The sequence below is a fragment of the Phycodurus eques genome, chromosome 8 (genome assembly GCF_024500275.1).
Source record: "Phycodurus eques isolate BA_2022a chromosome 8, UOR_Pequ_1.1, whole genome shotgun sequence".
NCBI classification, from domain to species: domain Eukaryota; kingdom Metazoa; phylum Chordata; class Actinopteri; order Syngnathiformes; family Syngnathidae; genus Phycodurus; species Phycodurus eques.
The window spans coordinates 9,016,447-9,043,724 of record NC_084532.1 but is presented as its reverse complement, the minus strand read 5'-3'; the positions used below and the strand labels follow the sequence as shown (position 1 = coordinate 9,043,724).

Genomic DNA, 27,278 nt, shown 5'->3' with positions numbered 1-27,278 from the left:
AGCTGGGACAGGGTCAACTTTACCAATGTGTTACATCACCTTTTCTTTTAACAACATTCAATAAACGTTTTGGGAACTGAGGACACTAATTGTCGAAGCGTTGTCGGTGGAATTCTTTCCCCTTCTTGCTTGATGTACAGCTTCAGCTGTTCAACAGTCCGGGGTCTCCGTTGTCGTATTTTACGCTTCATAATGCGCCACACATTTTCAATGGGAGACAGGTCTGCACTGCAGGCAGGCCGGTCTAGTAGGCCAGTCTACATTTTCCCTCTTTGGTGATTGCCTTTATGCCAATTGTTTCTGGCTAAGTGACATAAGCACTTTCCTGCAGTCCAGTGTGACCACGATGTGACTTAAGTAAAGCACACGCCACCTCATACTAAATGCCAAAAAGCTTCAAAGCTAATGGCAGCTTCCTCCAGAATAGGTAGAGAAAGTTTAATATTTAATCAAGGTCCTAATTTTAGAATTTAATTGTGCGTGCTCTTCTTCAAAGAGAGCTCCTCCACCTCTCTTCTTCGCTTCTTCCGGCTCTCATTTGTCCCGCTAATGTCACACAATTTCATGTTAATACCTGATTAACTATTAATCAAACAACGAAGCCCCCTCTAAAACGAGCAGACTCTTCAGGGAGTCCTTGATTATCTTCTGAGCTGCTCGAAGCAAACGTATTGCTTAGTATTAAAGAATGAGTTCAGGGAAGACCCCAACCATCACAATCAGAAGATTATTCATGTTTTGCGTGCACGGCTGTCATTTCCACATTGACAAGGGAATTCCCTTCGACAATGCTGTGATGCACAACGCAACTGAATCCTTATGAGACTCCAAAAGTCTAATTAGTGCATTTAAGTAATTGCTTGACAAAGAACCTCAGGATTTAATTGTCTACCAATGGAATTGTAAATATTGTGTAGTTGTAATAGTGCGTAGCTCTTTATAGAGACCAGAAACCTTTTCAGCAGTTCCACTAGTTTTAATTATTTTTTTGTGAAACTGAAAACTGGCTAGAGCGTCTGCCTCACAGGTCTGAGGACCGGGGCTCAAGCCTGCGTGGAGTTTGCATGTTCTCCCCGTCCATGCCGACGTGGGTTTTCTCCGGGCACTCCGGTTTCCTCCCACATGCCAAAAACATGCATGCAAGTTAATTGAAGATTCTAAAATTGCCCATAGGTGCTGAATGTGAGTGCGAATGGTTGTTTGTTTGTATGTGCCCTGCGATTGGCTGGCCAACCAGTTCAGGTCGTACCCCGCCTCCTGCCCGATGATTGCTGGGATAGGCTCCAGCGCTCCCGCGACTCTAGTGAGAATAAGCGGCTCAGAAAATGGATGGATGGATGGAAACTTGCATGTGAAGGACAAGATCACCTTGAGGTGATATATCACCTTCATTTTATCACTGAATATTCTATTGCCCCTGTGTTCTCATGTATTTTCTCAAGTAGGCAGATAATCAGTTGCTAATCAGTTTGATTATATACCGGTAACTACTTTATGTACAGATGACCAGCGGATGAAAAAAAAAATGACCTGGTTATTTATACTTCCACACAAAAGCATTTTAAGGACTTTATTGAGCTCAGGAAATAGGATAAGTTCCTCAATTTGGGAGTGGTAAATATTATTTACTAAAGAGAGGAGATAAAAACGGTTATGTACAGTAACATAAACTGCCACACAATTGTAACAGAACAATTTGGCCGAAATGACATTTGTTTGTTTTTTAATCATATATAATATATAGTTTATACATATACATAATATATATACACATAATAATTAATAAAAGCTTACAAAAAAACAGTTCTTAAAGATAATAGGGATTCCGTTTGATGTGCGTCCCGTGGTTGAGAAGAACAAAAAATTAGCAAGGACGCATAAAGTATAATCAATCTGCGTCCATGGACGCAAAGCATGGCTGAAGACCCGCCCTACGTGTGTGTGTGTGTGTGTGTGTGTGTGTGTTGCTGAAGTATGAGGGGCCGTTAGGGAAAGCCTCAGTGACATGCGCGTGTGAGCGTGTTTGAGTAGTGTTTATGAGAGCAAGACGTTCAGTCATGTGTATGAGAGCGTTTGACAAATATTTATGAGCACAAAACAATTCAGTATTGCGTATGAGAGCCTTTCAGTAGTGTGTAAGAGACCATGTGAATAGTAAGTGTGAGAGCTCATCTTGAATAATGTCCCTATTAGCCCCTCATTCTGAAGTGCCGTCACAAACACCGAAGAAGAAATCCATCAAAAGTACGTATCCAACCAACAGGTACCAACCAATCAGAGGCAGAGTAGGGTGGGCTATCTTTCGATACATAAAACGGACACAAGAGTTTTTTCCAGACTTGATACATTTTCATTGCTGCAGGGACACCCGGCGTGGCTCACGATGCAGCGAGCTATAACTCCGTAGATGCACCCAACAGGGACACTTAAGGCAAAGTTAACTTTATTACATAGCGAGTTAAGGAACTAAACATATTGCTCGACCGCGGTGAAGTCGTTTAAAGCGTCAGCGCCTCACTCAGGGTTGTGTGTTCCCCACATGACACACACAAACACAAACGCGCACGCGTGCACACACACACACACACACACACACACACACACACACACATTACACGAGAAAGTTAACTGTTTTTTAACCATAACCACAGCGGCACACATTGTCAATATTCAGCCCGTAGTTGACGACAGCGAACATATTTGATTGACGGGTGAAGGTCTCAAAGTCCTGCAGCTCGAGGGCGGGCCATACTTAACATACATGGTGATTTTTTTTTTTTTTTTTTTTGGGGGGAATTCACCCAAATTTGGCAGGCTTTTTAAAAAACACTCTTTATTGGGTTAATGACGATACCTCTGTGCCAAATGTTTAATATTATTTTAAGTGCAATTTTTCTGAACAATCCGCAACTGTTTTATTTGTATTATTTATTTATTTATATTTGTTTTATTTATTGTTTGCGTTACTATGCCTATGCTCAATATTCTTCAGAATTCAAAGTTAATTGTTCTTAAAAAGGATGTACTTGAATAATGATGCTCTTCTTCTTTTCCTTTCGGCTTGTTCCGTTAGGGGTCGCCACAGCGTGTCATCCTTCTCCATGGAAGCCTCTTTCCTGCATCCTCCTCTCGAACACCAACTGCCCTCATGTCTTCCCTCACGACATCCATCAACCTTCTCTTTGGTCTTCCTCTAGCTCTCTTGCCTGGCAGCTCCATCTCCACCTCACTCTCTCTCCTCTGGATGTGTCCAAACCATCAAAGTCTGCTCTCTCTAACTTTGTCTCCAAAACATCTGACGAGCTCATTTCTAATTTTATCCCACCTGGTCACTCCTGAGAGCGAACCTCAACATCTTCATCTCCGCCACCTCCAGCTCTGCTTCCTGTTGTCTCTTCAGCGCCACTGTCTCTAATCCGTACATCATGGCTGACCTCACCACTGTTTTATAAACTTTGCCCTTCATCCTAGCAGAGACTCTTCTGCCCGTTCCAACCTGCTTGGACCCGTTTCTTCACTTCCTGACCACACTCACCATTGCTCTGGACGGTTGACCCCAAGTATTTAAAGTCCTCCACCCTTGCTATCTCTTCTCCCTGTAGCCTCATTCTTCCCCCACCGCCCCTCTCATTCATGCACATATATTCTGTCTTACTTCAGCTAATCTTCAATCCTCTCCTTTCCATTGCATGCCTCCATCTTTCTAACTGTTCCTCCACCTGCTCTCTGCTTTCACTGCAGATCACAATGTCATCTGCAAACATCATGGTGCACAGGGATTCCAATCGAACCTCATCTGTCAGCCTATCCATCACCACTGCAAACAGGAAGCGGCCCAGGGCTGATCCCTGATGCAGTCCCACCTCCACCTTAAACCCCTCTGTCACACCTACAGCACACCTCACCACTGTTCTGCTGTTGTCCTGTATTATTCTAACATACTTCTCTGTCACTCCAGACTTCCGCGTGCAGTACCACAGTTCCTCTCTGGGTACTCTGTGTCATACGCTTTCTCTAGATCCACAAAGACACAATGTAGCTCCTTCTGAACTTCTCTGTACTTTTCCATCAACATCCTCATGGCAAACATTGCATCTGTGGTACTCTTTCTAGGCACGAAACCATACTGTTGCTCACAAATACTCACTTCGGTCCCGAGTCGAGCCTTCACTACTCTTTCCCATAACTTCATTGTGTGGCTCATCAACTTTATTGCTCTATAGTTCCAACAGCTCTCCACATCACCCTTGTTCTTAAAAATGGGCACCAGCACACTTTTCCTCCATTCCTCAGGCATCCTATCACCCGCTAGAATTCTGTTGAACAAGCTGGTCAAAAACTCCACAGCCACCTCTCCTAGATGCTTCCGTACCTCCACAGGAATGTCATCAAGACCAACTGCCTTTCCATTTTTCATCCTCTTTAATGTCTTTCTAACTTCCCCCTTACTAATCATTGCCACTTCCTGGTCCACCACACTTGGCTCCTCTACTCTTCCTTCTCTCTCAATTTCTCCATTCATCAACTCCTCAAAGTATTCTTTCCATCTATCCAGCACACTACTGGCACCAGTCAACAAATTTCCATCTATATCCTTAATCACCCTAACCTGCTGCACATCCTTCCCATCTCTATCCCTCTGTCTGGACAACCTGTATAGATCATTTTCTCCTTCTTTAGTGCCCAACCTGGCATACATGTCATCATATGCCTCTTGGTTTGCCTTTGCCACCTCTACCTTTGCCCTGTGTCGCATCTCAATGTATTCCTTTCTCCTCTCCTCGGTCCTCTCAGTGTCCCACTTATTCTAGCTTACCTATTTCCTTGTATGATTTCCTGTACTTTGAGGTTCCACCACCAAGTCTCCTTCTCTCCTTTCCTAGCAGAAAATACACCAAGGAATCTCTTGCCTCTCTCTCTGATCACCTTAGCTGTTAGTGGTCCAGTCTTCTGGAAGCTCCTTCTGTCCACTCTTCCTTTCTCAGCTTCCACCACATGGTTCTCTGCTATGCCTTTGTCTTCTTAATATTCCTCCCTACCACCAGAGTCATCTTACACACCACCATCCTATTCTGTCTAGCCACACTCTCTTCTACCACCCGGATGCCGTACTTAGCCATCACTTCTTCTTCACCCCTGTTTCCTCCACCAACATGTCCATTACAATCTGCACCAATCACGGTGCTCAGAACTACTTTGTCTAGCTCCTTCCAGAATTTCTCTTTCACCTTTAGGTCACATCCTACCTGTGGGGAATAGCCGCTAATCACATTATACATAACACCCTCACTTTCAAGTTTCAGCCTCATCACTCGATCTGATACTCTTTTCACCTCCAAGACATTCTTTGCAAATTCTTCTTTTAAAATAAACTCAACTCCATTTCTCTTCCCATCTACACCATGGTAAAATAATTTAAACCCTGCTCCTAAAACTTTCTAGCCTTACTGCCGTTTCACCTGGTCTCCTGGACACACAATATATCAACCTTTCTCCTAATCATCATGTCAACAAACTCCCAAGCTTTTCCTGTCATAGTCCCAACATTCAAAGTCCCCACATTCAATTCTGGGCTCTGTATTTTCCTCTTCCTGCCTAAGAACCCGCTTTTCAACTCTCCTTCGTCTTCGACCCACAGCAGCTGAATTTCCACCTCCGCCCTACAGGTTGACGTGCCGGGGACGGACGTTGTTAACCCAGGCCACGGCAGATCCGGTATGAAATTCTTTAGATGAACGCTCATATTGGTTTGGCAACTTTTTATGCCGGATGCCCTTCCTGACGAAACCCTCTGCATTTATCCGGGCTTGGAACTGGCTTACAGTTTGCACTGGGGCCATAGGGCTGTGTTACTTGAATTATTATGCTCTAATATCATTATATCAGTAGCATAAAAATAAAACAAAAAATATCGACGATACAGTCATGATAGTTTGGGGGAAAATATATTGTCCTAAAAAAAAAAATGCTATCGTGACATGCCTTAAAGGTCATATGACAAAGATGTTATGGGGTCAGTTCAAATACATATTGCATTGTTTATATGTTATGTAATACATGCACGTAACTTCAAGTTTTCAACCATACTTTAGCTAAACATTTGGTTTATATGATGCTTATTGAGTCCTCCCCGAATATATCTGAAGCTCAAGACACCGGGGTGTGGCTACTCTATCCACCACAAGGGCTACCAGAAGTGACGTTGCAATTGCCAAACACAGCGCGCTACACACTATACGCAATGGCGAGCAATATGTTGGAATATGTGGAGGAGGAGGATTTCAACATACAGGAGCACCCAAATGAACTTGGCATCGTCATAGCGTACATGTTTGAGCCGATCAGACAGTGACGACGACCAGCATCCAAGTAGCAGCTTAACAACAGAAAAAGAGAGTGGCCACTGGCTCGATGTGACAGTACGTCAAAAGCATGTCTTTTTATACACTCATGGCTTGAAATAATGCCACCCCAGGGTGTGCCAATATTTTTGAGCACGACTATATGTATTATATATTCATATATGTTTCAGTGACACGGCACAAGCTTTTACATAGGATGCAGTATTCCTATATATTGTGTGCCCCTTGCTCGAGTTGCGTTATTACACGCTGCACACAAAGTCTTTGCCGTGTGTCTGTTTGCTTGTCATATAGGCAAAAGTACAGATGACAGTACTGAACTGTGTGAGTCTTTTTTTCCTACTCCCCAGTGCATAGTAACCATAATAGAGTCGTAGGTATATACAAGGAAATGCTCACCTCTTGTCTGCGCCGCTTCGCTGGTGCATCATGGCGGCTGCGAGATTTAGTTCTCTGACTCGCAGTGGAGGTCCCGATGGCCGTAGGAAAAATAGTTGGCACCGCAGCAAGTTTCAGTCCTCTGCCTCACTAAACCTGTGTATCCAATGCTTTCTCAAAACACGCTGGTTCGAAGTGATCGGCACAGAGTTTGGAATGCTTGCTAGGCACCCATAGCTGACCACGTTTCTTCCCCTGTCGAGTGACTTTCACTATCCACTGGTCACGTAATTCCTTCTTCACTTGGGAAGCCCCCCAAAAAAACTCTTGCCACTGCCTGAACCATTTTTACAACCAAATGCCACACAATAAACCATCGTGACATCGTTAAATCATACAACAACAAATTTACAACAGCATGGAACAATAGCACACAAAGCCGAATGAACAGGATGTTTGGCTTGTGTGACGTCACAGCGCCAGAAAGAGACGAAGACCGGAAGGTGCGAGATGCAAAAAGCAGAAGGCGCATTCTGCATCATATTTATTGATTTAACTGCTGTATATCTGCCATATAATCACTTCGAAATGGCAGATGTGCTTTGTAAAGGGGTTCTAGGGTTATCAAGAAAATTGTTTAAATCTTTGCCCTCTGACCTTTAACACATAATATATTGAGACAGAGCCAGTGCAATGGATAACACAAAAATATTGTACAGAATACAAAACAGAGTAACAACTGTAATAGAAATCTACATTCTAGCGGAACCGCAAAGCAACAACCGTGATATTCAAGGAGGATTACTGTATCTGTATTCCAAGATGCAAAGTTGCAGGGACTCAATGTTCCAGGGCTGGGACTCATTGTTTCCAGACATGGGCATCCTGGGACTCACATCCTCTCAAGTGTCAAATGATCTTTGCAAATGTATTGAACTTAAAAGTTAAATACAACTGAACTGTACTTGGCCAGTGATTTTTTTCACATACTACTAGAGGGAGCTGATGTACCACTAGTGGTACTTGTATCACTCTTTGAAAATTACTGATCCAAAGTATTAACTTCCATCCATCCATCCATTTTCTGTACCACTTATCCTCACTAGGGTCATGGGTGTGCTGGAGCCTATCCCAGCTATCTTCGGGTGCGAGGCTGCGTACACCCTGAACTGGTCAGCAGCCAATCGCAGGGCACATATAAACAAACAACCATCCACACCTACGGGCAACTTAGAGTCTTAAATCAACCTACCACGCATGTTTTGGGGATGTGGAAGGAAACCTGAGGACCCAGAGAAAACCCACGCAGGCACGGGGAGTACATGTAAACTCCACACAGGTGAGGCCGGGATTTGAACCCCGGGCTTCAGAACTGTGAGGGAGATGTGAATCAACTTCCATGAGTGTATTTTGTCTTTTCTCTGGCTTGAAGTGTTTTTTTTATTTATTTTTATTTTTTTTATTTGTGTGACCAAACAACCACAAAGTCCAAGATGTTTTGTTATGCTACGTGTCAATAGACATTTATTCCAGCAATGCCTATAAAATAGCACAAGATGACAATATGGATTTGCAAACACTTTTCTTTTCCCTGATGGAAATATATACAATCATAGATTGATTTCTATGTGTGTTACATACAGTGGGTATGGAAAGTATTCAGACCCCCTTAAATTTTTCACTCTTTGTTATATTCCACCCATTTGGTAAAATCGTTTAAGTTCATTGACTGTACTATACTTTACAATAGTACTTTACTCTATTCATAATGTATAATGTGCCTGAGGATGAAAAAGCGAAGCTTGTGACTAAAATGTACGCAAACATCACATACCTTCGTGGGTACATTCAAATGAACTGAGTCAGCGAGATGCCTTTAAAATATCCACACTCTTTTAAAGATTCTCACCGACGTACAGTCTCTTTAGCAACTCGCCTCTTCCTTAACTTCTAATCTAGCTTTTTAATGGTTTAAAAAAATGTGATAAAGGACAATATACTGCCAATATAGCATCAAACGCTGTTCAGGGCGACCATATATCCAATTACTCAATGCGATTTTTTTGTGATGGTCTGGTTCAGTCGGGTTAGACTGCATCGTGCAGGCTTTAGACTGTTGCGTATGTTTGTGGTTGGGGAAATAGTTCCTGTTTGATTAAATTATTAGAAAATTATCAGAATTATCAATTGAAAAAATATTTTTAAATTAAAACAACTTGGAAGTCAACCAATCATGTGGAACAAATTGTGTTCGATTTAGGAGATTCCACACCATCTCACCTCCCCTTTTCCCAGTGTGATAAGGTCTCATGAGGATCTGCAAGGCTGCAGGGTTTGTCATACTGGTCAGCAGCTGAGCTAGGTTCGGTTCCGGCAGCAGCCCTTTCCTCTTACTTAGAATCTGCGGGAAGATAATAAAATAAACACATTATAGAAGGATGCACAAGATGACAAAATGTCCTGGTTTGATCTCATTATTAGGACGCTTGTGGTGGCTGTTGCCACGATTTCGCTCATTTACATCATCAGGATGTGTCTGCAATGTAAGCAGAGTTAATTTTGGGCACATACAGAAAGAAAAGGACAGACTGAATGGAAAAAGACAAATCTGCAGGCGAAGAGAGGAGGTAGGTAAAAAAAAAAAAAAAACAGGAGGCGTTGCAAAACAAAAAACAAAAACAAAAAAACAACTGGGTAACACGTGGATTTATAAACTTTATAAACTTAATTATTGTCACTGTAAATCACCATTTTTGCACAATAATTTTGCGTGACATACCAGCGGTTGCACCAAAAAGTCGGAACTGCAGAAAACTGAATGCAATATACACATAGGACAGAAATACACAGAGAACAAGCAATTGCTTGGAAAAGAAATTGCTGCGTGAGGAGGCTGTACACCAAAAGTGCCTCAAGTACTCCTACCCACATATCTTATTATCATGGTTACACACCTTTTGTTCACATAAAACTCCACTTCTTCGTAAACTCTTGATGGTTTGCCTGCCCATCATCATTGCTTCCCTCTATTCAAACCCAGCCTCTCTTTCTATGTAGTTGTCTGATTTCATAAATACAGATTATGATGTAATTTATCTGGATAAGGGGTTAGAGCGAGAGCATTTTATGAAGGGCAAAATCTTGAATTTGACAACTTTTGTTGTAACCACTCACTGCGTTTTGTGATTTCCACAGTTGCTACTGCCTAGTTGCAACGATTTCGCTGCGACAAAACAGGCGCCTTTTAAAGACAGCCATTTTTAGTCGTGGAGGGAGCACTTCATCACCAAGCAACCAAATTATACTTGTCAATTAGCGGATTATCAAGCAACGGACAGATGGCTAAACACGAATACCCTCCGCCCCCACTTTGACAACTTTACATTGCGAGCTATCAGAGGCTGAGGCTTATGACGCTGTTAGCTAATACTTATTGCACGTCTAGCTTTTGATGTAATCAGGCTTTTGTGTAATCACTTGACAACTGCTGATCACCGGCCAGCATAGCTAGGTGGTCATGGTTGATGAAAGTGAACCTCCGTAGTGAGCAATTAATCCTGTTTTGTCAAATAACAGGATGACTACTGGTTGATATCTTGTTTCGACAATGATTTGTCACAAGTCCGAATTAAAGGATTATGCAAAAATCATTTGACAAAGACAACTGGAAATAGGACAGCTAGACATTTAGGAACAAAGCAGAATCCACCAACTGAAATTTGCGAAGGGGAAAAAAATCCCTTGTTAGCGTGCAGAAATGTAATTCATCAGGCCGCAATGAATCTTATTGAATTACGACTACAGTCGAATTGAATTCCTTGCAGATCCTTGTCTGCACTGAGAGCACAATGTCAATGCTGGATGTTTGGATTGCTATTTAAAACAACATTAGCCGCTGAGTTATATTTCTCTTTTGTCTGCCTTGGGGTAATGGCATGACTTGGCCCAAGTCAACCTTGTTTCCCAACCCTGTCACATCAGCACATCAGAGAGCATCACTGACAGGGATGGAGTGGGTTTAACTCCAGCCTGTCAGAGAGGGAAGGAGAGCGTCTGGAGCACACAATGTGTACTGCATATTTGCATGTGTCAAACAGCATGTGTGTGTGTGTGTGTGTGTGTTCACGCGGGTGTTTGGATGGAGTTTGTGCCAGTAGCCAAACAGATTGACGCATGCTGACATTTTTTTTTTCTCAAATGAAGGAATAGAAATGAGAGAATGTTTTCTTCCTCTCCTCTTTTCCCTTATAGGATGCTCTCTCCCATTCACACACATACACACGCGCGCACGCACGCACGCACGCACGCACACAGACACACACACACACACACACACTTTCACATGCCAGAGAGGTAAGAAAGCTGCGAAGAATGAAAGGCGAGAAGCACCGCGTACGGAGGCGGAGACAGCCATCTGGTGCCTGCATTCACAATCACGTTGACCAAGGTGAGAAATCAGAGAATCGCCTCAGAGGAGAGCTCGAGCGAGGGCTGGATGAGTATCTCTTTCTGAATGTCAGATGTTTGTTTTGCCTTTGTACACATTCACTAAAATAAACCTGAAGTGGCCTTGGGGTACTTCAGTGAAGTCAAGCCTCTCAATCTGTGGTACCCATGACGGCTGGTTCCATAATCCCCTCATATGCTCTGACATCTCCGCAAACTGCGAGTAATGCATATCGTACGTTTGGGAATTTTGTAAAAAAAGAAATACCTCCATTACATTCGCATGGACATGGTCATGAGGAGCCGGTATAACGTTCAAATAAAACAAACTGACAGGGATGAATGTTGTGAATTCAATTTATTTGGAAAAGCAACTTTTTTTTTTTTTTTTTTAAATTGACAATGAATAATTATGTTCAAAGTCACTGTGATGTTTTGGTGGGCAGAGCCTTGGAAGAGACGCAAGCTTTATTGTAAAGTGAACACAGCTGACCGGTGTGACGGAAGCAACGGCAAGTTCAGCATACTTGTGTTACTGGCATTCTATGAGGTGCTGGGTCGTACACAGTGCAGTAAAGACTACTTCCCATTTTTTACACCATGTTTAGTTGGCCTGGACTGACTCCTTCCCCCATTGATTCGGGTAACCTCCTTTATTCCTGCACTGGCCACCGTCAGGCAATTAGTTCTGCTTATTTATTTGCACCATATTACATCATAGTTACCCACACTTGTGTGTATACGTCACTGATTGGTATATTTTAAGACGGCATATCCGATTTGCACGTTTACTCTGCGGTCGAATCAGCACATTTTGTTTCCACAGCTGGGTGGGGACTGATTCGAATCTGAAGATATGCGTTTCCCTGCTTTGTTTTTTTCTTTTTCTTTTTCTATTTAGGCTTCCATATCCGAATTGTTACTTGAACCGTACTCCAGACTTTTGTATTTGTATATAGTAAATTAAAAAGTGAAAACATAAATTGATTAAATTGAACATTGAACCTTAAAATGTGCTGCAGTGTTTCACTCTCTACTTTTCGATATACTGTGCCTGTGACTATGCGCTTCTTTACGTACGTGGATCATGACCTCAGTTTTCAACCCTTTCTACCGTTGTGTATGTGGGCAAGTCTGCCGATGTGTATTAGGTTTAGTGTGTAGTCTCGGACTGGTGCAGACTGTGAGTGGAGGTTTATTTAAGACGGCTGGAGACAATTGAGGAGCCTAATCAGACGACAGAGCTATAAATATCATGTCAGAGTTTCACTGTCACATGTTTGAGTGGATACCACAGCTACAAGGACTTCCTCAGCTGTGAAGGTTTCTCGCATCTGCGTCGTGTCAAACCTGAGTAGATCTGAACACTGACTGTGTGCTAACCAAATGGCGATGGAGACACAATTAGAAGTAGCTGTGACAATGTCACCACCTGCTGAGTCCACAATAAGATTTGAATTGCTCAAGTTCCGAATTTGTTCAATATTTATAGGGATCTACTATTATGAGGGGTCAGTTTCTGTTCCTGTTTTGTTCTCTATCATGACAGTGAGTTCAGATGCTGAAGAATATAAACAAATCCTGCTAAAAAGCTGGATCCAATTAAATTCATACTAAAAGTGAATCAGCAATGGCAAGGCAATATTTCTTGTCAACCATACTTCCATTACTGCCATCCAGGCCTGTAACACATTGAAAAATAATATAATTAAAACAAATTGTTTTGGAGGAACAAAGGAAAATTAGGTTTGGTGACTCACTCACTCACTCTTGCCAATTCACGATGACACGACATTCCTTTTATGGTCTTCATGATTGTTCAGCCCCTTTAACCCCTTAAATTTGTCATTTAAGGGGTTAACTTTTCAAATGGAAAACTCCCGTTAATTAGTTTCTGAGTGCTCGTCTTACTCACCATACCCTGCCCGGCGATAAGTGCAGCCAGGGTGCTTCTTCCTGAGGTGCCAGGGGTACAGAGTGACAGACGGACCTCTTGTCCTCCCACCAGTTTTCTGTCCATCTCAATCAGCACCGACTCTGCCTGCTCAGCACACTCATACTCCACCACGCCGAAACCTCGTAGCGGACTGCCCTCATCCTGAGCAAGCTGGGAACACAATGTAGATCATTTTAGTATACCAATACCATTAATAAGATTTTGCAGCTTTTATTTTAAGGAACGATTCGGCAAGCTGCTTCAATGGACAGACACATAATTTGATATATATATTTAATTTAGAGTTAAAGTGAATTTGTATGGGGTGAATGATCTGTTAAATGACAAAAATATAAACACAATTTCTGCGATTGGCTTGGCGTGTACCCTGCTTCTCGCCCGAATTCAGCTGGGATAGGCTGCGACACATCCATGACCATATTGAGAATATGTGGTATTGAAGATGGATGGACGGATAAACACAATTTTGCTGATAGTGTTGCTGTAGAATAGCTTATCTTGAACCATGAGATGATTTAAGACACATACATCATCATCATGTGCTTCCCTCACTGCCCAAAGGAGTAGGCGGTCACACAAGAGGCTTGTTAAAGTGAATACTTCTTTTTGAACAGTTCAACAGTTATATAGTACACAATATGACCGCCTGTCTTTATTTGGCATGGATTTGTAGTTTTTAATCATAGTATTGGTCAATGGATGCCATTCTCAAGCTGAAAGTTCAGTGCTGACCAATGATTCTGCTTTAGTTTCCAGGAAGTCGTATTTTCCATCTTGTATAAGGTAGCTAAATAATTCAGGGAAGCTAATGGCTGCTAATGGAAAATATTTGTTGATGACAAGTTAATGTTAAAATGTCCCACAACCTTTTGTGGTGGTGGCAGATGAATATATTCAACCGCTCACTCTTCACACAAAGCATCCATCCTATTCATTATACTATTAATAGTTGATTTTAGTGGATTCCAAGTAACAATGTACATTTAGACCGAACATTATATTTTTCTATTGCAACTATGAGTTTGAATAAATATCAGTTGGAGAAAATATACTGAGCATGAAGGCTAATGACTGTTAGCACCAATCTATCAAGTGGACCAAAATTTACCCCTCCCTCTTTGCATCCACTCATTTGGCTTTTGGTGCCTCCGGTCTGAACAGAAGATGCATGGAGGAAATATCAGAGGAAAATGGATATGTGTGTCGAGGAGTGGGTCGATAGGCCATTATCGTCAACATATAATAAACAAACTGAATGGAAAATATATGAATCACTCTTCCATTTCAGGGATGGATGGATGTAGAAAGAGTGGAAGTGAAGAGGGGATGATGAGAAGAAAAAAAAGATGGGTTGAGGAGTGAGTGGGGAAAGCAAAACAAATAAAAACGTCCTCATCATTATTCTTGTGGGCAGAAATGTAAAACTTATTACATCGACATTTATTCAACAAGGTTTGTGTGCAAATTCTATATAGGCTATCAAATTTGTGTGCATGGCTGAGTAACAATGCAAAAACTGAAGGAGCAATCTGCATCTGCACTCACATTTTTGCGCACATTTTACAAAAAATGTAATTAAACATTTTATGAAATGTTAAATTATGCCAAAGTAATGCAATTGTTGGCTGTAGATATGTCAATTAACGATATGCTATGCTTTTTATATGATGCCATTTTTATTCTAATTGTTTGGAAGCTGTTCTACCGTACGAGGCTGGAAAAAATAATTGGAAAAATTCAGTGCCAGTGCAACCATGAATATCTCGACTATGCCTAAATGCACTGGCATATCTGTGGGGTGGCAAAGCGTGTCAGCTGCCACGCCACCCAAATGCCCTGCCACTCCAGTTACCACCCCTATTGTCGGCAATGAATCTATCAATAATAAATTAATAAATTCAAAATTTATTATACATGTTTGTGGTATTGTCTCATTACTTTGTGTCAATGTTTTAATTAGAATCCACTCCCCCCACCCCTTAAATTAAAAAAATGATTGCATCTTAGGGGGACAGGACAGCGCTTAACATGTGTAAAAAAGCTTAACGTCGCTTAATGATAGAAAACTGCAGTCAATCTTCACTCAAATTTATGTGGACATCTTTCCTAATGCCCACTTCAACCTCTGAAAACAGAACGATTGCCCCAATATTTTGTATTTTATGGCTATAAAACATTTTCCTCTCCATGATGCACTGCAGAAAAAAAACTCTATGTCGCTTAATGTCAGAAAAATGTGATCAGTTGTCACCAGAATTTACGTGGACATCTCTACTTATGCCCACTTTAGCCTCTGAAAATATCAAAATAATGACCCCAATGATTTTGATTTTATGGATTTTTTTTATGGAGTACTGGAGTACACAGTACGGACAACACATCCATATCCAAAATATTGGGACGATCATTCCTAAAAAGCTGGGACAGGGGCATGTTTATCACTTTGTTACATCACCTTTCCGTTTAACAACACTCAATAAGAATACAGAAACTGAGAATACTTGCAAAAAAACCAATAATGTTAATCAGTTTGAACATGAAATATCTTTGTAGTTTATTCAATCGAATACTGGTTGAAATGAATTTGCAATTAATTGTATTCTGTTTTTATTTACATTTTACACAACGTCCCAACTTCTTTGGAATTGGTGTTTGTATATAACCGATTGATGGCTATGAGAGTGTGCTCAAGTCTGACAAGTCTCCTCAATGTAATCCAGGACTACCTGGTCAGGCACTCTACAGTCTTTGCTGGAGCATGATGTAACAGACTGTAGGAACTGTAACGTTGCTCACATTGTTCAAGGTATTATAGGGCATGGAGTCAACAGGCATCCTGTTAGCAATGTCAGCAGTCTCGCAGGGACTGTGATGAAGGTTGATTATAAATCCTTCAATTTGCCAGTCATTTTATTTATCACCACACTACCAATCCTTAGGAACCAACTAGCTAACAGTGTGTCTGAAAGCTCTTGACCTCTTGGTGTGGTCCCAGACATCAAATCGTGACTGGTGGGAATAAGAAATAGAAGAATAATGACATATATATGTATATATATTTTTGTAGTGTGGATTACAAAATGTTTTTTTGTTTTTACTTTCAGAAAATGGATGGCTGGACTTTAGTGGCATGTTGAATGCCATTGTAAAGCTCATATTAGACGAGTATTCAAAAATATTGTACCCTTTATTCACCCAGTGGTCAGTGTCAGCCAGTTTGAACTTCATCCCTTCACATCTTTACTTAATGTCTCTATCCGGCCGTAATTGAAAAGTAATTTCCGTTGCTGAAAAGATTAGCCAGCAGGAACAGCAGAGAGCAAGACACAAGAGCCCAAGACACAGGAGACCCAGAAGAGGCGGGAGTCAACGGTTAAATACCCAGGAGGCGTCTCCAAGAGGACGGAGGAAACCGGAGAAGACCACGCCCATCGACTCGAACTCTGGTCTACGATCTGGCCATAAAAATGGTGTAAAAATCATATAATCATATAAAATACTCCCAACATTGTACTCTTACTCCTAGATCACGCAGATAAAATTATTGCTTAAACTTTAGTCTTGGCAGATCAATTGCTTATTGTTCAATCACATTTCATGCTGTTTGGTTTCAAATCAAGACAAAAAGTTCTCAAAATCTCAAAGCTGGACCTGTAAAGTTGGCACTTTGACACAGACATAAAGGCATACATTTGGAATATTTCTGCAGAGTTCGGAAAATATCAAAAGAGACATTTTATCTTCAGTTACCGAAACACCTCAGTCCACATTGCAGTAACTCTCAAACACCAGCGGGAGTCGCCTGTGTCCCATCAATTGTTCCCAGTGGCCGTTTGACGGCGCCTTGCGTGCATATTTTAATATTAAGCAAATAGTTCATTGCTAAATTTGCATTCCGTGGTCGATCTGTCCCAGCTTGGTCTTATTGGAGAGAGGATCCCCCAACTTTTTGGTCGCTACCTTCAAAAGAAGCAAAAGGAGTCTTTGAAAACAAGAATCCAGATTTGACGGGATGCTGCTAATTAGGTTAAGGTCCAGCAGGTGTCCTTTCGTGGACGTCTCAGTTTATGAAGTTGTTGGTGAGGGTTAGCAGTGACAAACGAGCCATAGTCACTACATTGGGCTAAAATATTTTGCTTGTGCTACTACCCTTTTGAATATCTGGCATGTTTTACTCATGTAGTTGTCTTACTGTGCGTTCGTGTGCATGCTTTCATAGGATTTGAGAACTAAGTAAATGCTGCACTGCAGTAATATACACAAATGCATCATATGTTAAAAAAAGAATCACTAAGCCATAGGTCAAAGCCTACTGGCTATGTAACAGTGAAGCAACATGAGCTCAACACCCACAAGGCACCATGGGACCAGAATAATGGGGGTGTATTGATTTCTATGTGGGCTAGGCCAGAGGGGTGGAGCTAAAACTGGAAAAGCAGTAGATGACATATAGTACCCAGTGATGTCAAAACAGGTATGTGGGAGTGGAGTGGATGAAATAGAGCAGTGTGGTGTGTAGCGTAGCTGAAGTGAGCAAGTTAGAAAAGAAGAAAGAGCATAGAGGAGGAGTAGAAGGGTAGGGCGGATATCACAGCAGCCACACCTCACCATGGAAACCGTTGCTTGGCGATGGTGAGGTTGGGGCCAAGAAGGACACTGACCCTTAAATTTCACATCAACACTTTGCAGCTGAACACAAAGAATAATTATCAGAATCAGAATCATCTTTATTTGCCAAGTATGTCCAAACACACACAAGGAATTTGTCTCCGGTAGTTATGAATAAAGGGGATAGCATTTTTAGCCCTCAATCCATTTTCCGTACCGCTTATCCTCACAAGGGTCGCGGGCATGCTGGCACCTATTCCTCCTATCTTCGGGCGAGAGGCGGGGTACACCCTGAACTGGTCGCCAGCCAATCGTAGGGCACATATAAAGAAACAACCATTTGCACCCACATTCACACCTACGCACACTTTCGTCTTCAATTAACCTATCATGGATGTTTTTGGGATGTGGGAGGAAACCGGAGTACCGAGAGAAAAAACATGCAGGTACGGTGAGAACATGCAAACTCCACACAGGCAAAGCCGGATTTGAACCCGGGTCCTCAGAACCGTGAGGCAGATGTGCTAACCAGTCGTTCACCGTGCTGCCAACACATAATTATTAATAATCAAATTAAAAGTCACATAAGAGACGAACGATAGAGTAAAGTAAGAATTAGGTTAAGGTATTAAGTTAACAATGTTAATTATGGAGAAAAAAACAGCAGTATATTTGATACAGTTGGCAATCGATCCAGTGCATCCAATCTGATCCCTGATCTATTTAGAAAAGTCATATTTCACATATTGCACATAACATCAATATTATTTATTATGGAATTATATTTGTATGTTCCTATATTTGAATAGAATCACAGCTAAATATATACGGTATTGACACCAGTATATCAAACGCTTCCCCTGATGACAGCTTGTCAGACACGTTTTGGTATTTTAGGTAGAAAGGCGCAGTTTGTCAGCACTTCCAACTGTAGTAGAGGATACATTAAAACAGTTGGGTTTCCCCCATCACTTCCTGTGTCAACAAACATTCGTATGCAGGTTTGATAAGATAAGCTTCTGATAGTCTCCTCTTTGGTGGCTATCAATGTTATATAAACATTCGCTTTATTGATAAGGTGGCAGGATTTGGCAAAAACTGATTTCCACATAACTTAGATCAAAGCAAGGCATTTACTATCATGGTCTATGTTTTAGTTTAGATTAGTTTTAGTTTTATTTCATGTGTTCCTGTGTCCCTTGTTGTTCATGTCTTGTGTGCTTGTTTGGTTATTGTGTACACCTGTTCTTGTTAACTCTCTACCTTGTGTCAACCAATCAGCTCCCTCCAGCCACTCGTGTCTTGTCCAAGGTATTCCTCGCTGTCTCGTCAATTTGTTTTGTATTTGTTCCCTGCTTTCTCGCAGTCTGTGTTGCTGTATTGTCATTTGTCATCAGTTGTCATAGCCCATGGTTCCTTACCCTGCCATGTTTCTTAGTGGTCAGTCTTTTGGTTTCTGTTTTTCTGTGTCAATTTGAATTAACATTTTTGGACTTTGTTCATTTAGCGTTTGCGCCATGATCCTTGTTTGCCATCTTTGTTTTTGAAATTCAAATAACCTTTTTGAGATTCTTGCCTTCCTGCACTTGGGTCCTTTGCATCGTCTCCAACACCAGAAAAAAACATACTTGACATTTACAGTATTTGAGCTTTTTAATTTTAAAGGCCACGATATGCACATTATGTGTCCGTGCTTTTTACTGTAGGTTTACCTGGCAGAAGACCGGTTTGTAGGTTTCTGAGAAGATTTGGGTCATCTCGTCAGAGTCACAGAGGTCAAGAGGGAGTCGGTCCACGCACACACATTTGGAATGCAGTTTCTCTTCCTGGCTCAACTGGTTGACATCCATCCATTGCACCATCAATGAGCGATCACCCTGCAAAACCACAGCAAATTCTTGATTCACATCCTCAACTGTTCTCAGAACTTTGTCACACAAGTCCTTAGGAATATACTTACTGTACAGTATGTGGAAATATTTCATGCTTCCACCAATCCGGGCATTTTCCATATACCTTACTGGCACTTTTATGTTTTGGATTGTGGGAGGAAGCCTACTTTTAGCACTAATCATCCCAACTGTCAGCCTCATCTCTTAACGATCATTCAAATACTGACAATATAGCAGGGAATAATTTATTATTTAAATACAATCTGCTCAACGTACCAGTGGCCGTCCCAGCAACTCAGAACGAGCCCGCGAAGCAGAGTCTTTCTTCATGTATTCAACAAATCCGTAGCCTTTGGAGTGTCCCGTCAGGTCGCTATACACCAGAAAGGAGCGCTCGATGTTTCCGTAGGAACGCACCAGCTCCTCAAACTGTTGGGCAGTGAAGGTGTGGGGCAGGTTGGTGAGGCAGAGCAGGGAGTCTGTAGGCTGCAGGGTGACGTTGATCAGGCGTCCCCGGACAGTGCTGTGATGGAGGGAGCGGATGGCATCCTGAGCCTGGTCCCCGTTCAGCAAAGTCACAAAGGCTGGAGGAGTGGACATTATGGAGACAACCACGAAGGAAAAAGACAGACAAGAGCCAACACAAAGAAATGAACATAGACCAAAACGGATGTGTGAGAGACAAACATACATTCAAACCGGACATTTGAAGGAAGTTTGCAGGAATTTTACAAACAACATGAACATGAAAATTAAATGACAGATCAAATGTGGAAGAATATGACAAGAATTTGTGCAACAGGCAACCAACATCACAGACAGTCATAAGGACAGACAGACAGTTACAGAGAGAAAGACAACACATTAGCGATAAATCCAAAAGGGAGCCACAAGGTAGGGGGAATACACTGTGACACACACATACACACTTTAACCAAATATTAAAATGACATGCCACCAGTGATGCCGGTACCGCGTTACTCCCAAAAACCGCCACTTTGAGTAACGAGCAAAGTGACGCGTTACTTATCCCCCGGGCAAGTAGGCAGACTACAGTTACTTCTTCAAACCATCAGTAGTTACTTTAGCATCATCAATGTCTCTCACTAAATACTACTTTGTATTTAGTGATTTGAACAAAGAACAAGTCAGCTGTGTAGCAGCATTTAACTAAGACCACTCTTCTTTTCAGCAAATAAAAGAAAACAATTGCGAAGTGATGTAATGGGTACAGTTAAGCTAATTCTTTTTTTGTACTGTAAGTGATATTCCTGGTTAGCTTTGTTACTTTTTAATTAAAGTTACTTTTTCAAGGTAACTGTGGCAACACTGGGGGGGGGGGGGGGGAGAGAGAAATCACATGTACGGTTTGGACCAATGCCATAAATGATACACGATGCATTTAAATTGCACGTTTGTTCCCGGTTCATGTCACGGCACGTTCATACTAACATCACTGAAAGTTGCCCAGGAAAAAAACATGGATAAGACACAACCTGATTACAGCAGAGCTGCCAACCTATAGAAATTAACTTCCAAAACAATTTGTCCAAATTTCCATATTTTCAAAATTTTATCAAGAACATTTCCGTGCCACACTCATAATCATAATTGTTAATAAACTATGGCTTGTCATTTCAATGTTTTTATTATATCCACCTTGTAATGGCGGATGCAGTTGCAGTCTGATTCAAAGTACCATGTATATGAGATTTCAATGTTCCATCATCAAAAATATATGTGTCTATGGAGTAATTCACCTCTGGCAATTCTGTTTTCAACCCTGGTAACAAAAAACAAAACAAAACAAAAAAACCGCAAATCTATTAAAGCAGATTAATCAGATCTCAAACGTCAAAATTAAAACTCAGCACTCTATTTTGCAAACAAACAACATTGCTGACAGACTGAATTGGATACTTTATTTATGGACAATAGTTTTGGTTTCTATTTTGTCCAATGCTTGGCAGCCGGGGGGCGTAATAAAATGGCGTGCACCAAGCAGCTCTTCGATCTGGACGTGACGGTAATGTCAGACACTGGATTGATTATTTTTTTTCAGTATCCGGAACAATCAGTTTTACGGTCGTAACAAGTCAATGTTCAATGATTTCTGTAGCAAAATAGGGACGCTCCGTAACATTTGGCAGCTCTGTTACAGTGTATTGTTGTGTGTGTTGTGAGATGAAGTTCAGGCCAAATGCTTTCAACAATTTAAAAAATCTTAAATTGATAAAACAAATATTAAAAGACCCTGTCTTGTGATTGACTGCCAACCAAACCAGGGAGTACCCCGCCTCTCGCCCAAAGTCCGCTCTGTCTCACCCATAACCCTAATGAGGACAAGCGGTATAGAAAATGGATGGATGGCTATTAAAAGAGGAAGGAGTTACTTTGCTGTACACATTGCCAATTAGACATATTGAGAGGAGCAGTCAGAGCGACTGGAAATAATTGTAATTGTTGTTTTTGACTGTGCTATGCTTTCTGCTCTATCTTTCAGTGTTCACATTTGAACAGAACTGTATTAAAACTGGAGAAGACCTGTCTGTCTGAGCAAAAATGAACAGCCTAAAATGGCATTACAAATTGAAAAAAAAAAAACTAAACAAAACTAACTCGTGAACAATTACAGCCTTTTTTTTCTACAAACAAAAAAAACCTTGAAGGCAAGATCCTGACCAAAAAAACAATGAAGCAGTGACTTGTTTGAGAATAACTTATCCCTTAGTGATTCCAAAAACAGTTCACCTTCCTGTAAATGCCCTGCAGTGCTGGGCATCAAGTAAAATTATATTCTGGTATTCTGTATGTCCAGGTTATCAAAATAGCAATGAAAAGAGTTATACATATTCAATTGACAAGAGAGTAACTGAAACGTAAGTAAGTGTAGTCTAACAAAAACGGAACTATTGAAGGCACTCTGTACAGTAGATTTGATGCAAGATGAGGACGGAAAGACTTGCACAAAGAACATCTCCACTTCACTGTGTAGTCCTTGCCTTTATCATCCTGCCTAAAGCATTTGTACCTATACACCTCCCTGTCGTACTAAGGTGACTACATTTTTTTATTATTCTTAATTCTCTCTCCTGTCTAAGTGTTGATACCTTAAGACTGTCTTCAACAAATCAATTACCTCAAGCCTCATCTAGGACACACACACTTACTCAGGACTGGATATTTTACACAAAGTCCCATCTTCTTTTAACAGAGCATATTAGCTAACATCAGGCATTACAAGGAAATGCTTTCTCTCTCGTTTGACTGTAAGGAAAATGTAGCATGAGAAGTGTGGGCTGGTGTAAAATTCTGCACAATACTTTCACCAACAGTGAAAGGCGGTCATCACACTACAAAATATTTTGAAAATAACTTTCGGAATAAGGGGATTACAATTAGTGTGTGGGCAGTAAGGGAAAGCTACAAAACTTAAGAAGAAAAACAAAACATCACAAGAGTGTCAGCATGTTAATTATGGGCTTTTGCTTTTGAGCACATCTATTGTTTGACTGAGGACTGTGTCATTGGGAAGGAAAGGATGTCAACTGCAGTATTAAAATCATCTCAAGATGGCATTTCTAAAAGTTACACTATGTTCCCTCTTGAAGAAGTTTATGAAAATCAGCGGCGTTTCAAACAACTTATCAGTCTCCTAAAGGCTTGAGGCTACTGTTCCTGTTTTATGCATGGTGGCCCTAACGATAATTACCCCTCATGTTGGCACAAAGGTCAGGATATGGTATCATGTGGATTCAGGAATTTCATTGGTATAACAACTGATAGAGCTTGCATCTAGCAATATTAAGGACCAAGGGGAAGCTTGAGGCTTCTTCCAGAAACAGCAGCACGAGAAATGTAGAGGATGCGACGGTGAAGTTCAGGCAGTGGAGTTGACTGATAACTGCTATAAATAGTTTTCCCGTGATGTCACAAACCTCTGGAGGCGGCCGCCATTTTGGAGGTCGACGTTCTGTTTAGTTAAGTGTTTGAATAGAAAAATTTGATTGAGTGAAAATGGTGACGTCCAGCGTTTGGCTGCAACAATAGAGGTGGGAGGGACAAAGTGTAATTTCACAAATTACTGGTACCTTTGAAAACATGGCGTCAAGACTCCACATTTGTCAGGGCTCGAAGTTAACCAATTCAAGATTGTTACAGCTGGCGTAAATGTAGTGAAACGTGATGGCGGTAGTGTGATGGTCTTGGGCTGCTTTTCTCCTTCAGGACCTGGACCACTTGCTGTTATTAAAGGAACCATTGAATTCTGCTCTTTAACAGAAAATCCTGAAGGACAATGTTCAGCTTATCAGTTTGTGACCTCAAGCTGAAGCGCACCTAGGTTCTGCAGCAGGATAACAATTCAAAACACACTAGCAAGTAAGCAAGTAAACTTCTGAATGGCTGGCGGGGGGGGAGGTTTTGGAGTCGCCTAGTCAATGTCCAGCCTTCAATCCAATTGATATTGAGTGGCATGAATTTAAAAAGGCCATTCATGCATGAAAACCCTTCATTTTTGCTGAATTCAAACAATTCTGCAAGGAAGAGTGGCCAAAATATCTCCACAGAGATGTGAAAGACTCATTGCTGGTTATAGAAAACGCCAGATTTCAGTTGTTGCTGCTCAGGATGGCCCAACCAGCTATTAGATTTAGAGGGTCATTACTTTTTCACAGAGGGCCTGGTAACTTTGAATACTTTTTTTCTCCTTAATAAACAAAATCACAATTTAAAGACATGTTAAACTCACTTGGGTTATAGTTGTCTGATATTTACATTTGTTTGATGATCTTAAACATTAAAGTGGGGAAATTATGCAAAAATATAAGAATTTGAAAAGGGGGCCTATACTTTTTCATGACACTGTACTTGGATGTTTCTAAACCTCCATTGCCTTTGCTCCCTTTGCACAATGGTCATTTCACCGGACTATTGCAATATTAGTCATTCGAACTGCTCTAAGTGATAGAGGACTCTGCATCTTTTTGCACAATTGTCAAAAAATAAATAAATAAATAAAATAAAATGTACCGGCATTACCAGATAACTAGTAACCCTTTACTGCTCAGTGACTGTTTTTTTTTTGTCAATGTCTTTCTGTCTCCAAAGCGTTCTGTAAATTGACTGTCTGTTGTCGTACTCGAGCGGCTCCAACTACCGGAGACAAATTCCTTGTGTGTTTTTGGACATATTTGGCAAATAAAGATGATTCTGAAGAGTGTTCCTGCCTTTCTGACTTGACTTGAATTTTTGTACTCAAGCAAATAAATCATTGTTAGTAGGCAGTAATTTTTAATGTTAGTTAGAATAGCAGCAATTTAAAATGTTATAACTTCCCGACTGGTTAGAGCGTCAGCCTCACAGTTCTGAGGACCCGGGTTCAATCCCCGGCCCCGACTGTGTGGAGTTTGCATGTTCTCCCCGTGCCTGCGTGGGTTTTCTCCAGGCACTCCGGTTTCCTCCCACATCCCAAAAACATGCATCAATTGGAGACTCTAAATTGCCCGTAGGTGTGCATGTGAGTGCGAATGGTTGTCTGTTTGTATGTGCCCTGCGATTGGCTGGCAACCAGTTCAGGGTGTACCCCGCCTCCTGCCCGATGACAGCTGGGATAGGCTCCAGCACGCCCGCGACCCTAGTGAGGAGAAGCGGCTCAGAAAATGGATGGATGGATGGATAACTTCCCCAAAAAAAAAAAAAAAAGACATACTGTTAAATTATTGAACAGACAATTTCTTAATTGACAGTTTTGTTATTGTGTGCATAGCATGATTATCTGCACGATTGCTGCAGCAATAATAGCGTTTTGGAGGTACTGTATACGAATGTAAACATTGGATGGACGGGGATAGAAGTGCACGGTAATATACGATGTGAAGATGTCTTTTTCACAAAAACCTGTGGGGAAACGCACATTAACTATGAAAGCCTATTGAGAAGGACACGGCGAGCAAGAAAAATAGTTTTTTCGGTATACCTGCTTTCACCTCTTTGCCACATCTGTACCGTCAACCTTCCTGCAATACCGTGAGCTTTCCCACAAAATTGCAATAATTAGCGTACCGTGTGATTAATACCATGATAAAATTGAACCGTGACAAAGTATAGCAAACATTTGAGTGCACTTGACCGAACAGGGCAAGCAAAAATTTTTAGGGCACTTGCCCAGTTAACTTTGAGCGCTGATTTCTCAAGGAAAAGTCACAGATTGCGTTTTTTACGAATAAGCATAGATGATCTAAAAAGTCAACTTTGAGCCCCGGGTAGGTACCTCCTTTGTGGTAGAACACTTGCAAAAGTATGAGGATATACTTATTGTATAAGGCTCAATGGTGCTTCTTAACATTGCAAACCCTCATCCTGTTTCCCTTTTCGGCACATTTACTGTATGTATTTCTCTCAGCCTTACTTCAGCACTGCAGTAAGTGCACATGTAAACACTTGAGATCAACTGTATCCTCCTCTACCCTCTCCTCCTCCTCTACCCTCTCCTCCTCTCAGCCTTGGAGCCCTTTGTCTCCAAAAATGACAGACCTCCCACACGCTTCTCTTTATCACCACCACTCTCTCGATTGTGTTCACACCATTGCCATCGATCAGTCACTGCAGAGACATGTAGTTTGGAGCCATATCCATCACATTCCTTCACTTATTGGAAACCTTCATATTTGTTTTGGTTTTCTAAATTAACATTTCGGCAAAATGAGTAGTTTACCATACATACAATTTAATCTCTTGTCTCAGGTTTTTATATTCAGTAGTCTTGAGATGCACCTAAAAAATAATTTCATAATAATGAATAAATGAGAGTTGAGCTAAACATCTTAATAATAACTAATAATTTCTCCAGCATTTGTTCAAGGTGCATGAAGTCACCCACGCAGGAGATGAGTATGCAAGAACTTGAGAAACCTGCCCTCAACCCCATTGAACAAATTTGGGATGAACCAGAACAGATACAGTATGTGATCCATAAATTACATGGATGGCAAATCCCTCATACACACTTAAAAATGTTTTCCATTTATTCACAGTAAGCAGTAGTAGTAGTAGTAGTAGAGGTACAATTACACTGTCTCTCTACGATGCATGGGCCTATTGTGTAGTTGCATACAGTGACTGCACAGAGATGGTGAGATGAGCTACGAAGATGCAAAAACAGAATACAACCCCAATTCCAATGAAGTTGGGACGTTGTGTTAAACATAAATAAAAAGAGAATACAATGATTTGCAAATCATGTTCAACCTATATTTAATTGAATACACTACAAAGACAAGATATTTAATGTTCAAACTGATAAACTTTATTGTTTTTAGCAAATAATCATTAACTTAGAATTTTATGGCTGCAACACCTTCCAAAAAAACTGGGACAGGTGGCAAAAAAGACTGAGAAAGTTGAGGAATGCTCATCAAACACCTGTTTGGAACATCCCACAGGTGAACAGGCTAATTGGGAACAAGTGGGTGCCATGATTGGGTATAAAAGGAGCTTCCCTGAATTGCTCAGTCATTCTCAAGCAAAGATGGGGCGAGGTTCACCTCTTTGTGAACAAGTGCGAGAGAAAATTGTCGAACAGTTTAAGGACAATGTTCCTCAACGTACAAATGCAAGGAATTTAAGGATTTCCTC

At 41.2% G+C, this 27,278-nt stretch overlaps 1 protein-coding gene across 5 annotated transcripts in view; it reads right to left on the bottom strand.

Moving 5' to 3' along the window:
- raver2 (ribonucleoprotein, PTB-binding 2) overlaps positions 1-27,278 on the bottom strand; it is a 79,600-nt gene that overhangs the window by 12,364 nt on the left and 39,958 nt on the right. For all 5 annotated transcript variants that reach the window (XR_009769032.1, XM_061683476.1, XM_061683473.1 and 2 more), the window contains exons 3-6: positions 19,920-20,227; positions 19,464-19,628; positions 13,102-13,293; positions 9,021-9,141 (exon numbers count right to left, since the gene is read on the bottom strand). Coding sequence is in view for 4 of the 5 variants with exons in the window: in XM_061683476.1 (XP_061539460.1) it covers positions 9,021-9,141; positions 13,102-13,293; positions 19,464-19,628; positions 19,920-20,227 (786 nt within the window). In the remaining variant the exon portion in view is untranslated. The remainder of the gene's footprint in view (positions 1-9,020; positions 9,142-13,101; positions 13,294-19,463; positions 19,629-19,919; positions 20,228-27,278) is intronic.